Source organism: Bombus impatiens, unplaced genomic scaffold, assembly GCF_000188095.3.
Source record: "Bombus impatiens unplaced genomic scaffold, BIMP_2.2 scf_0311, whole genome shotgun sequence".
Lineage (NCBI taxonomy): Eukaryota > Metazoa > Arthropoda > Insecta > Hymenoptera > Apidae > Bombus > Bombus impatiens.
In genome coordinates this window covers 342,332-355,579 of record NT_176730.1, presented here as the reverse complement: position 1 = coordinate 355,579, position 13,248 = coordinate 342,332, and the positions used below count along the sequence as shown (strand labels likewise).

Here is a 13,248-nt window from a genome sequence, read left to right as displayed (position 1 = left end):
TATTATTCTTTCATTAATAAACGCGCAAGTAAGTTGGGAGTTTTAATAATACAATACGTTAGTTGCAAGGAATTTATTCTAGTACCAATGTTTCATTTCATAATACAAAAATTTAAAAAACAAACACATTAAAATCTTTTTATTGAACTAAATGAAATAGTTTGACACAAATGGCTTTTTAAAATGAATACATTATCATCTTTGTTCTCTTTTACCATTTTTACAAAAAAAAAAAAAAAAAACAATATTTAAATGTGATCCTCTACAAAAACACAGATTTTTTTTTATTTTTGTTTTATTGTATATTATATATAATTTAGGTACCAAATTAAATTGGATTTGTAGCAAACATACAGTATTTAGACTTGTAATCATGCATAAACATTGTATTGCATGCTAGTCATTGAAAAACCGTATAAGAAATCTGTCTGTTACAATTCAATATATTATAATTAAATATACATCATTTCTGCCATGTGCGACATCTTCTTTGGAATATGAACAAACTCCTCGAAGTAGCTGGCAAGCTCGTCAATAGTGACATCGCATGAAGGTGGAGATATTCGTGCTTGTACTGAACATGTATTTGAACTTGAAGGTTGACCAGTTGAGCCAGCAGCTTCTGATTGACTATTATTATTATTATTGTTAATATTATTATTATTGTTATTGCCTCCACCTGGCCCAGGCCCTCTTTTTAAGCTTGGCATCGTATTACTACGTGCACGTTGGAAACTATTAGCTTGATAATTATCTTGAATGCTGGTATCGTCTTTAGCTTGTCTAGAATCTTCACTAATATTTAGTGTTTTAAAGTCCTTTGTGACCGTACCATGGCCAAAAATCTTTGAGTTCTTACCAGAAATATTAAATTTACATGTTTCTTTAATCAATGTATTTGCTACATTATCACTAAGACAATTAGTGCCAATATTATTTAATTTTAATACAGCCTCTTTGATTATTGAGTTTTTCTTATTTTTATCAAGTACTCTTTCATTTTTTGATGGTTTAAAATTCGTTGTGCTTTTAACGCCTCTGGGACTGTTTGTGGTTAATGTTGGCTTGACAGGTATCAATCGTTTTCGAAATAAATGACTGCAATCAGAACTGACGATTTTACTTGTTGTTCTAAATGGATTTGACGGCTTCGCTTTGTCAGTGGGTGTAATACTGAAACAATAGAAAGCAGTGTTGATAATTAACATCACGACGAATAAAAATAATTATTGGGAACGCATAATCCTTTCAACATTCGTATATCGTAAATAAAATTCAATAAAATCTTGTCGAGAAAGAGATTTGAAAACATTACAAAAACATTAACTATATGATGATTTAAAATCATCTCGCGATGATTCATCATTCTTGCCACGTAACCTTGAATCGGATATTGGTAAACGTTTAATACTCGGTCGCTTATGCAATAGCATCCAACTACGTGAATTCATGTCGAAGCCACGATAAAATGGGGCACTAATTGAATGAAATTATATTTAAGATTTAATAAATCCACGTTATCACATTTTGACGAACATCAATCATTGCACTTCACTTGTATTCTATTTTCGTTTCCTTTATCGTATTAACGCGTAAATTAACAAGGAGCAATATTTCGTAAATGTAGATGACTCTGTGTGGAGGCCCTTTAACTTGCTCGAAATATGTGTAAACATTTGCTTACGGATCGTAGTCGATGTTATTATTTCGCAGCATCGAGTACAAGAAGTAACGATCATTAAAATGCGTGTTCACGAGTGCTTGCATCATTAATAAATCAAATCACCAAGATGCACGCATACGATGGGTAAACAAGAAATTGTCGCGTAACTCTTGAAACGAGGTAAGGTTTCAACCGAAGACCTTGACCGCGCGTTGAAAATGGATTGAGTCGCAAAACCGCAACGAACCGATACATCGAACGAGCGCACACGATAGAATTCAGAATGTTCGAGGCACTGGAATAGGACAGTTGCGAGGAGCAGGCGCTTTAAATGAGCTTTCTGGCGGTAAATGCTTACTGAGGACAGCTCGATGAGAGACGATCAATTTCGAGCTTTTCTAAACTCGCCGGCAGTACTTCGTCAGCCATGGTAACAATTTTGCACGGTTCCGTGCTCAGCGTTTGCGGGAACATGGCATCATGCCGAACCACTGTTGGCAAACAAACGTTGACAGCGCGTCAGAAAATTCCAGAATGAAGAATACGATGTTTCGTGAAATAGGTTAGAACGATGACGATAGGCTGAATTCCACAGTCACGACATTCACTAGCGTTTTCTTTCTTTTATATTCTGCGAATCTGTTTAATTATGTTTTCACCTCTACACCATCTCGTTTTCGTTTCGATTGAACTCACTCATCGGATATCGCTTGTAGACGCGATTTCGCGATCAATTAATCATCGACAGCACGTAAATAAACAGACTTTTGCGCGCAACTGCCATTCTACTGCTGCTCAATACCGGAAGCAACGATTCCAGATGGCGTTCCAACTGTATTCTCGCTACGCGCCCAACGCCATTTAAACTTTCGAAACTTACGTCCATGTTTGAATCAGACATCCGAGATAATGATTATATTTAACGCATCGTCTAACTGGTGGTCGAAATAAGTGGGTGGTGAGTAATTATGAGATTAATAATTTATTAATTCCGTGATGTATAAATATTAAGATAATGCTACGATATTTTGATACATTTAGTTGCATATGAAATATCGTTTCTTTGAAACCTAATATCATCTATTAAATTTTGTTCCATCTGTCATATTTATAATTAAAAATTTAAAAAAATGTCATTATTGGTCACAATGAATGATTAAATTAGTCGTATGATTTTCTTAGACATATGAGTGTGAATTTTGAAAAAATTATGATGAAAGTTTCTGGAAATATATATATGTAAGGATATACATAAATATGGTTATGATGACAGGTTAAAATAACACCACCATTTCACATATAGAATTTTTTATTTCTGATATTGATAACTCTTACATCGCTAGGAAAGTGCATTGTTTCACGTCGATACTACTTTGATTAAATGTGTGATGTTTGAAAGAATTTGAAAGAAACTAACTTCTTATTAGTAAAATAATATTTCATATGTATTAATTTAATAATACATTCAACTTCATAATATTTACACTAGAACTAGTCAAACTAACTAATAATCAGATTTTTTTCAATATCTTTGATAACATGGACGTTTACTTTTACATTTAGATAACTATACATGAAAAGTCAATAGATCCAATGTTTATAATATTCAGTATTTTATACTTCCTGTTAAACACGAGTTTTATATCAGTGTACTAGTTGTTATTGAAATGCAAATACATTGTATTTGCTCGAATTCGTTTGGGATTTGACCCTTCGGAAGTTACATTGATCAACTCTACAAATTAAAAAGCTCAGAAAAGTGACGATATTTCAAATGCTGTTTATTAAATTTACATTAAAGTTTATGATTACCTATATTATTTTCATCGTATTTATTTTTTCTTATTTTAAATCATTTTATATTGTTAACCGCGTACTTAAGAAATTAAGAAATTAATAGGTAGTGAAGTTTATATCAGTTTATATTTTGAGAGGCCTATTTATAAGCGTAAATACAATATTCTAGTAATGTAACAAATAGAATATAGTCGAATCGCGTGCGGTTCTCCTTTGACAGATCTCTTGCATTGCATTTATGGCCGCTGCATAAGTTGCCAAGATTTAAGTAGAACGAAAATACAGGTCGTAATATCGATCAAACGTATCTTTGCGCCATTAAAAGGATGTCGTGATTTCCGTGGAAGTTTGAAAAGCCTCCTGGGGATCGATCTAAGTCTCGGTTAGAACACAATATCGTGAAATGTGATAGGTTTAATCTGTTCTCTTGCTTCCAACTCCAAGTCTTCGTACATAGAACGGTCGCGTGTACTCGTGACTCGTTGTGCAAATCTCCAGATAAAATAGAACCAAGAGCAATTTATCGTTGTAATTTATGGAAATATTTCTTATCGTATCTCACGTACCGCACTTTTTTTTTTTTTTTTTTTTTGTTTTCACGCGAATTTTAAACAATGTTAAAATAGTTCCACACCGGTAGGATATTTTCATGTTTCCCACATGTATTTGTGTTTGTATTTTTTATTTTTCTACTTCTGCGAGTGCGGGTGTAAAAATATAGTTTATTTATTGAAGGATAGTATATCAGGACAGATTTATGGAACGAAGTAGAACAGTTGAAACTTTTGTAAGAATTTTATTGAATCGTATACATAGCTGTTTCTTACGTATGAGTGATGGATATGATTATCTTGTTTGACTATGAGGCTTGATTAAAACATGAAACATACGTTAGAGAACCGTGAAATTAAAGTATAACATTATTATGTGATACAAGTGTAAACATTTTCACCGTATGTATGTCAATAAACTACGTCACGAACATATAGTAACGAATCTGTTAAGATATTTTGTGTATTTTAATATTAGAATCATTTGCATATCACGTAAATTTTGTAAAATGAAAAATAAGTTCTTATTGATATATTTTACTAAAAATATTATTCAAATTTCCAAAAATTCACCACTGCCAATTTATAAACTTTCGATGAAATATTATGAATTAGTCACTTTGTTTACCCCAGCAGTTTTAGCATGTATAAGAAAATGATAAATATATCAACTGGTGAAAGTTATTTTATCGGAGATCTCGATTTTCAATATAACAACCGATGAATAAGCGAACGAGGCTTACAAGACCTGACACACTCTACGAGGCGCTTTATTTTAGCATATGAGCGAAATATTTACGAATTCCTCGTGCCGAAAAGCACTCAAGAGCCACGGGATTCGTCAGGTTGAAACAACAGAAGCTATCGTTGAATCCATTCAACCATATTCTCATATATCTCTGTTCGTTCAGTTTGTTCGTCCGTCCTTAGAAACTGGAACGCCATTTTTCTTCTTCAGATTAAGTAATCCTCTTTCGTAATGCTGAAAAAGTAGAAAGGAATTAAGGAAAATGATACAATTTTACCTGCACAGACACACAAACGAAACCATGTACGAATTTCACAATTATGTAAGAATTAATAGAATTTGAAGAGGAAGTTATGATAAAAGTTAAATAAGAGAGGAACTTACCTAAAATTAAGAAAATAAGATATAGAAGTCCTAGGAATCTTAAGAATCTTCGAAATAGAGAGATAGAAATATGATCTTTGTCAAATAAGCGCATAATCTAACCCCAATCACACCAATCACATTTTCCCAAAAACAGAATTTCTTTTATCCATTTCAATCATCTTCGTTCATTCTACCAAGTTGCCTATTTCCAAAAAAAAAAAAGAAAAAAATGAAATCGCCGAAAGATATTAATTTTACCAATTAAAAAGCTTGGTAAGATCGTTCGAAAGCGTATCCTGTTCTCCGTATCGTCTCGTTTTCTTGCTTAAGAGACCAGAAACGCGGGTTGGTACGATGCCAAACGGTGGCCACACGTACATATACACAGTACACTACACCCACGTCTCGCGACCGCGTTCACTTCCTGCGGATTTGCACACGGGTTAGAAAAGACCGTGGCGTGGCACTGTGGCACGCGGCGAACGCGTTCTCCACGTCGGTAAATTTATATTTCAAGATCGCCTACCGAATGATCTTTACGATCGCTGGAACGTTTGCCTGACAATAACGGTTCACGACTCGAGGCAATTACTGACAGATCCAGCTCGATGCCTCGCTATCACAACGAAATGGCGCGCGTTGGTTTCAAAGCGCGAGCGAGCGCACGAACGTCAGTTTGACACCGGCTTGATACATTGTACGCGGCCAGTGTCGTTTCCACTTGTCGTCGACATCTGTTTCCGTCGAGTATTTATAAAGTGATCGAACGTAGCGGAACTTAATTCCCCATATGTCGTTCGACCAAAAATTTGCCGAACGTATTTTACCAACTATCGTATAGCTTCGTTTTTGGTAATTGAGCAATAGTAAGTGGAATGGTAAAAATGATGTAAGTAGCAGAAGGATAAAAAAGGATTTTCTTAAAAGATTGGGAATGTTTTGAAATAAATGTACGCCTATAAAAGAGAATTTTATGAAGTATCTGTAGAGCAATAGATTTTTAAATCGTGTGTTCTTATGTTTATATAAGAGTTGTGGATTCTTAAAATTAAACTTGCTGTATATTTGGAAGATGGTGAAAAAAATATTTATATTTACATTGTATTCTACCATCTATATATATATGTATATCTATCTGTCTATATATATGTATCCCAGGCTATATATTCCATAGAAAAACATAAGATAGGTTGTGTTTAAGAATTCCTAATTTATGTAGTATTTTGCTTCTGAGTTTGTAGGATAGGTTTGTTATTTACACGATATATAGATTTTCTCCTTGATGTGTCTAATTTGTGTCGACTACTTCTATTTTCAAAGTGAAATTAAGAAAGGAATTTGTTCCCGCGTATCTTACTACAGGATAAAGTTATAATCATTTATAAAGAATTGGTATTATTAACAATTGATATAATCATTCTCAAGTTCTAATTATTTAAAATAATATGAAAATTGATCAGTTCTTCTGATTCTGATAGATTCACTTGCGCTAGTAGGTCTCAAGATAATATTAAATATCTCAATTTATTATTTTTCATCGCTATTCCAAAATTATAAATAATACGAGATACCTCAAGATCCGTTTACATACATCGTATTAATATCTATAAGACTATCGATTATCACATCGAAGGACATTTGTAGAAATTCTAAAACGAGTTGTTTTTCCTTATTACGTATTCTCTTCTGACCCAGATACGTAAAATACTCAACACTTAATTCGTCATATACATAGCACTATCAATATACAATTATAAAACTCGTGATCTTCTAGAATCTAGAACATAAATTAAGATTAAAACCCCAATTTACTTTGTTTATTAAGTTACAAAATCCTGTTCATTTCATGCATCATTCTTCCACCTATCGTATTGTATTCGTACTATATTGGAATTTCGTAAAATTGGAATAGAAAACTTCATGGAAATAGTTCCAAATTAGGATAAAACAAGGGAAAGTTCAACATTGATCAATTGCCAATAGGTAATTTTCTTATCTTCATCTGGTACACGAACCAACGATTGCACTATTTGTGGGATTACATTGTATGCAAGTATCTAATATTACCGATCGAGTAAACGAGATGGGGCTAATGGTGGTCGATAGAGCGAGTTTAGGTAATTTCTAGGTTTGTTAAGCGATCATATTAGGTTATAACTAGTGTGTGGCTTTCGTGGTATCTATTTGTCGAACCTTCTTTTCTAACAAATATTTTCATCTTCTCTAGATTTGTTTTACACTTAAAATCAGAGATATTTTTTTTCATATATAATTACTCTCATTATCTTGTGTATTTTATATGTTACACACATCTCATATATTTTCAAATTTTTCACAAGGTTATATATATTTACAGTTAGGAAACTAAAGATATTTCTGGTGAGACGAGCTGCTGCAAGAAGAGCAGTCATATTTTAGTAACATTAAATATGTCAAGTGACTGTCATAATCTCTCTTTTAAACCAACAACATTGTAAGAGGACACCTATATGTCAAAATGCTTAAAGAAAAGGTTGGTCGATAATGCCAGAATATCGAGCCAAATTCCACTTTTAACAATTCTCTGATAATTTTCATTGGTCGAACCGTGAATGTTATGCGATACATGCCAATGATTAATCCATTTCTTCACCTTCTAATAATCCAATCAGCTTAATGGCGCGTTTCCATCGCACGAATGCGCTCCCACCTAGAAAACGAAAGAGACTGGCCACCACGCGATGGCGACAACCGCGGCCAAAGGCATCAGATGATATTTATGAGAGCCCTTATGCTGGAACGTGTTGCGTGACTTCAGTGGGGGTGTTGGAACACGGGGAGACGCCGCCGCGACCAGGACGGAAATAGCTGGTCGCAAGGATTTCTCGGTGAAACGACACGCACTTTCGACACATTCTCCAGACTGCTTCCGCATAATTTGCTGGAACTCCTCTAAAAGCATTTCGTTTATATATTCTTGTGAAAATCGTGAAACTCGTGTTGACATCTGGTTTGGATGGATATATTATATTCCCGTTCTAGTATGTTTTTTATTTTCTATAAACGAAGAATATATTAATCTTTCCTAGATTATTTAGCAGCCGTAAACATTTGTCTCCTAGTTCCCTGTGTATATTGAATATTAAGTTTATCTCGTTATATGTTTCTTTTTGAACAAGTATTTTTATTTCTTTCACAGATTATTTTATACGTCGCTTTTTCTTCCTTCTTCTTCTGCGTTCAACTTTCGTCTTAGTATTTTCTTCTGTCTGAATAGGGAATTTTCTTTAATTTTAGTTTATCGTATGAAGTTGAAACGCACGTGTATGGTCTGATGGTACGAGTTTCTTTTCAACGTTGAAAGTTCGAAAAATACTCCACGCTCGTTGTATATTTTCCGAACCGAGATTAGCAGTTGTTGCACACTGCGAATATAAACGTTTATACGGATAACGTATCTCCAGGCGCCACGTGTTTTGCACAAAAATACCTCTTAAAATTCGCAATCCGCAGAAATATGTTATAAACTACGACCACTTTGCCGCGTCTAACACTGACACGAAATCGTTCATAAATCCAACGTTAATGAACAGATGTATCCCTTCATCTATTAGCTTATTAACTGTTAGAACAGTTAAAAAGTAAATAAAAAAATATTATAATTGTCAATTAAAAAATGTTTTCTAATTGTAATTCAATTAAAATTCTAATTAAAAGAAATTATCTTACGAAACCGATTTTCTTCTAAAATAACAATTATCATCTCATACTAATCACTAAAGTGGTAAATAACTCGAATAATATTATTTGTCATATCGTATCGAAGTAATGAGTTTTCAAACTCGCGTTTAATCGCACATGATAGAAAATTTTGCTTAAAAGGGAAAAACAAAAAATAGTACACTTTTCTCAGCCGTCTCTATGCGTATTTATATTCACCACAAATGAAATAAGTAGAATATGTACGGTGCTTGTTAGTCACATCGAGGAATCGCTTTTAACACGAACATCAACTGCAAAGGGGGTTACATCGTTTTCGTCGTTCCTTTGCGGATTCGCCTTTTATCTCATAAATCTCGTAACTTATCCTCCTTACTTTGCTCCTTCTCACCATTTTTCCGACGCTTCAGTTTCCGACACAATCAGATCGCGGTACATTCCGATTTCTGCGTAACACATTCCTTAGGTTGTTACACGAATGAACATCGTATGTTATAGGCAAAATAATAGAGAAAGTAATCGCACGTTCTCCTTTTAACGCGTTGGTTTCGTTTCGAAGAAATTTAGCATGCAATTTAACAAATTTTCTTTTTCTAAGAACAAAGTATTTATATATCAAAATTTGAGCAAGATTTAGTAGGAAAAAGTGTTGCGAATATCGAACAAAGTGTTCGTTATTTCCTTTCGCGTAAATTCGTTTGAACTATCATCTCGAAAATGTTGGCTTTATTAAATCTTAAGGAATAAATTTCTCAAGGCTAGGCAAAGATTATTATTTTTTATTTTTCCCACGTACGAAAGGATTCTAAACGTTTAAGAATGTCCATTCGCAATTGTATTCATTCTGATGATTTGGAAGCACGTTTAAATTAGGGAAATACCCAACATATATGTAAATATATACGTCAGTATTATTTTGAAATAAAAACAAGTTAAAACACAAAGTAGAAAGTTAAGATTGAGAATTCGATGGAAAGTAACGAAACGTAATATGTTTGAAAATTAAGAAAGGGATCGTGTAAGGAGGGGAAGTTTGAGATACGAAACACACTAAAAAGGTGGGATATTCGATCTACACAATGTTTCAAGCATTGTCCACGCGCGGTGGAACATGTTGCGGCAAGCCTATTTTTGTGGAACAAGAATCTGTGCTTAACGGTTTGCGAAATAGCCCGAAGGAATTGCTCAAACAAACGATTCATTTGTCTGGAAACAAAGCGTAGGTTCGGGCTGCTTTAGACGGTAGAAAGCAAGGGTTTCGTGTTTGCATCGCATTTAAACGCGAGTCGAGTGAAAAATGGGAATTGGCGAACGAACAAATTAAGCTTTCGCCTCGAGTCGAGAGTTAAAAATGAAGCAACGTCGATGTTCTTCAATTTGTTTCGATGTTGAAAGGAAATATATTTCTTACGTACCGAAAGCGAAAGAAAGTTTTTCGGATTTGTATCGAGTCGAAGAAAAAATTAAGACTACAAAAGAGAAATACTATAATACAAGTACAATTTCGTTGTTTTTTTAATTTTGATACAGGTAAATATAGGTAAAAATAGAGACAACTTATTTGATCCAAAGATGTAAGTTATTTATCCATTACACATTTTTCCAATTTTTATAGTTGACAATTTTCAAATTTACGAATGCTACCGATCAATGCTAATGTCTTTTTATTCGATCTTGGAATAAAACATATATTTTCACATTGTAGACAATTTTAAATAAATAGATATTCCTTTTTGATCGTAAAGTAACATTAATCTAAAAAATTCAGTAGACTGTATCTGTCGTATCTCTTTTTTGTGATCTTCATCTATGTCATTTCATAAAAAGAAAAAGGATGGTAAAAGCGCAAGGATCTAAATAAAGTTAGACGATCATCACCGATCACATCGTTTTATTCGAGAAAACGCCCACAAAATCACTCGATCGTTACTTCGAAGCTGGCAAAAATAAAAAATTGTCTCGACCTTTGGTCGAATTCTTTCGCGAGTCTTCTTTTATTCGCATTCAGGGAATCGGATAACGCTACTTGATAATAATTGAAACTGACGAGGGAAACATGGTGGTCGCAGCAGTTGGTCGCAATCCAAGATCCTTCTGCAAGAAATTTGCCTGCTGTTTGCAAGTAAATTAATAACTGGCGCACTGTTTATATTTCTATATTTATGCACGTTACAATGGTAGCTAATTTAGGAATATTTTGTTCGCGAGATAATTTACACGAAGATACATTTCATCAAACTGAATTCTAATTGTAAGTTATTTGTTAAAATCCTAACAATTTTTCAACAGGGAAATTACGAAATTTACGAAAGAATTGGAACATAGTTTTAGAAAAGGGGAAATAATAATTTTCATAAATTTTATTTCTTAATATGATAAAATTATATGTTTGTAATTAACGATATTATTCGTAGAATGACTCGAAGATTATCATGACTTGACATGAGCCTAAAAATAAAAAAATAGGAAATGAAAACCAAAAGCTAGAGATTAGGAAGTAGAATCTAGAAATTCTAGAAATTCCAAAAATCGCCTTCAAAGTCACGGAAAACTCAGAAATTCCAAATATCGTCGAACTACACATATGTTATCGATCGCCATCTCATACATTATGATCTACAATGGGACCGGAAATATTTATGTTACCTATAATATTCGCGACCATGAAGAAGAAAGGGAAAAGATAGACGTGCTTACAAAGGGCGGTTCGAGTGTGTAAATCATCCTCGTAACACCAAATGGGTGGAAAGAAGATGGCTAGGGCAAAGCTCGGCAATTTATCGCGTCAACGCATATGATAGACTAATGTTTGTCTGTCCAACGGACTAAAGGACAAACGACATTTAAGATCCGTAAATCAACCTGTTAGCTATATAGGTGCTTTAATTTACGAGTTACTAGACAGCGATTAAAAACTTCCATTGACGAAGAAATATCATTGATAATGAGACGTGTCGCGTGTGAGGCGTTTGCGAGTTAAAGGCAAGGAACGACAACCTTTTCAGTCTTTACAAGATAGAGGAAAATGTGATTTACGATATGTGTAGTTGCACTGCGGTTAGGATCGATTTACTACCTTTTTTCGAATTAGTCGAACATTTGTTTCAATTTACAATTGTAGGACTAGTTTATTGTCGTTTATTGATAATTGAACTTTCCAACATTTTTTTGAATTGTATTGATCTATTCTGTAAAATATAAAGTCCAGGAGAATGATGATGTTTTATGTGTTTTAAAACGCTCGTCTTGGATCTTACAATTATTTATGCACGTTGTCGTAAAGAATTAATTTGTAGAAGCAAGCAGTTTTGTTTTTTTACACACTGTATAGCAATTATGTACGTAAATAATGAGAGTGTAAGATTTATAAAAAAAATTGACACGATTAGTTTGACTTATAAAGAGCTCGATTAACTTTAGGATTTGTGTGTGTTCTGATATTAAAAAATTGGGACTAGATATTATAAAAACAAAATGTATTAGGTTGTCCCAAAAGTTGCTTTCGGTTTATAAGGAAGTAGTAGATGCACAACATTTTTTGTTTTATGTTACTTTATTGTATCACGTTTGATCCATTTTATTCTATTACTACAAGATGGATTATACATAAATCCATAAAATAATATAAAATAGAAAATGTCGTGCATCTATTATTTCATTTATGAAACGAAAGAAACTTTTGGAACAACCTAACGGTATAGTAGCTCGTCTATCTTGATGGGAAAAGATTGAGAAAAGGTACACGATATAATCACCAAGGCTGCAACACTGAACCATGTACGTTACTCTTCAAAACTCGTGCTACAAAAATTTCATTTTTGCCAAATGAAGCTAAAAATACACGTGAAATTAACAGTCTAATTGCATTTAAGAATACACACGAGCTTATCGTAAACTCATTGCAAACTCAAGTGAATGAAAATCACGAAAGAAATCCAACGTTTTCCGATAATACTTCGTAACTCTAGTGAGTTATGGATCAATTTAACACACGATGAAGGGACATTTTCGCGATTTAGTGACATTGTGGGGTCGGTTGTCGCGTGTGCACCATGACTCACACGGAAAAAGGAGCGAATGGATACAGAAGGAACAGCGACGTAACTATAATAGACGAGCAAAGGGCACAAAGTATGCATGCACTTACGCGTGCTGCCTAATAATGTATATCATTTCTGCACGGTCAAGAGCCACGACAAAGTAAATTACGTTTGCGAAGGTGGAAAGAGATAGAAACGCACAGAGGATGAAAGAGTGGGACTCGTGCTTCTCTAATTGCACGCTCAGAATAATAGATAGCGAGGAGCTTCTACTCGTTGTCGTACTCACAGACGAATATAGACACGGCAGGTGTTTAAAGATTCGATTAAATCTCAGACGAGTGGCAAACCTTTTAATAAGTTTTATCAAAACACGTATTTCTA

The 13,248-nt window shown here is 33.8% G+C and overlaps 1 protein-coding gene and 1 long non-coding RNA gene across 4 annotated transcripts; both read right to left on the bottom strand.

Annotated features, from left to right (window-relative positions):
- Nucleotides 1–282: 282 nt before the first annotated feature.
- LOC100750000 (putative mediator of RNA polymerase II transcription subunit 24) lies at nucleotides 283–2,484 on the bottom strand. 3 transcript variants are annotated; one of them, XM_003488942.4, is made up of 2 exons: nucleotides 2,022–2,484; nucleotides 283–1,173 (listed from the first exon to the last, which is right to left on the bottom strand). In XM_003488942.4, exons 1-2 carry the CDS (start codon nucleotides 2,135–2,137, stop codon nucleotides 453–455), a joined length of 837 nt encoding a protein of 278 aa, XP_003488990.1. In that variant the 5' UTR covers nucleotides 2,138–2,484; the 3' UTR covers nucleotides 283–452. The 3 variants fall into 3 exon arrangements, with proteins under 3 accessions (XP_003488990.1, XP_012240298.1, XP_033176287.1); XM_012384875.3 differs by lacking the exon at nucleotides 2,022–2,484 and adding an exon at nucleotides 1,685–1,993; XM_033320396.1 differs by lacking the exon at nucleotides 2,022–2,484 and adding an exon at nucleotides 1,381–1,659.
- Nucleotides 2,485–4,240: 1,756 nt separating this feature from the next.
- On the bottom strand, nucleotides 4,241–8,767 carry LOC112212749. Its single transcript, XR_002946553.2, has 2 exons — nucleotides 5,384–8,767; nucleotides 4,241–4,993 (listed from the first exon to the last, which is right to left on the bottom strand). It is a non-coding gene; the product is annotated as an uncharacterized LOC112212749 (long non-coding RNA).
- Nucleotides 8,768–13,248: the final 4,481 nt, after the last annotated feature.

What these genes read in the sequence shown, in the direction of transcription:
- LOC100750000 (XM_003488942.4), bottom strand. Translation starts at nt 2,137, where the DNA reads ATGTTCCCGCAAACGCTGAGCACGGAACCGTGCAAAATTGTTACCATG. An exon ending in CTCTCATCGAGCTGTCCTCA is followed by an intron (nt 1,174 to 2,021) that starts GTAAGCATTTAC and finishes CTATTGTTTCAG; the next exon opens with TATTACACCCACTGACAAAG.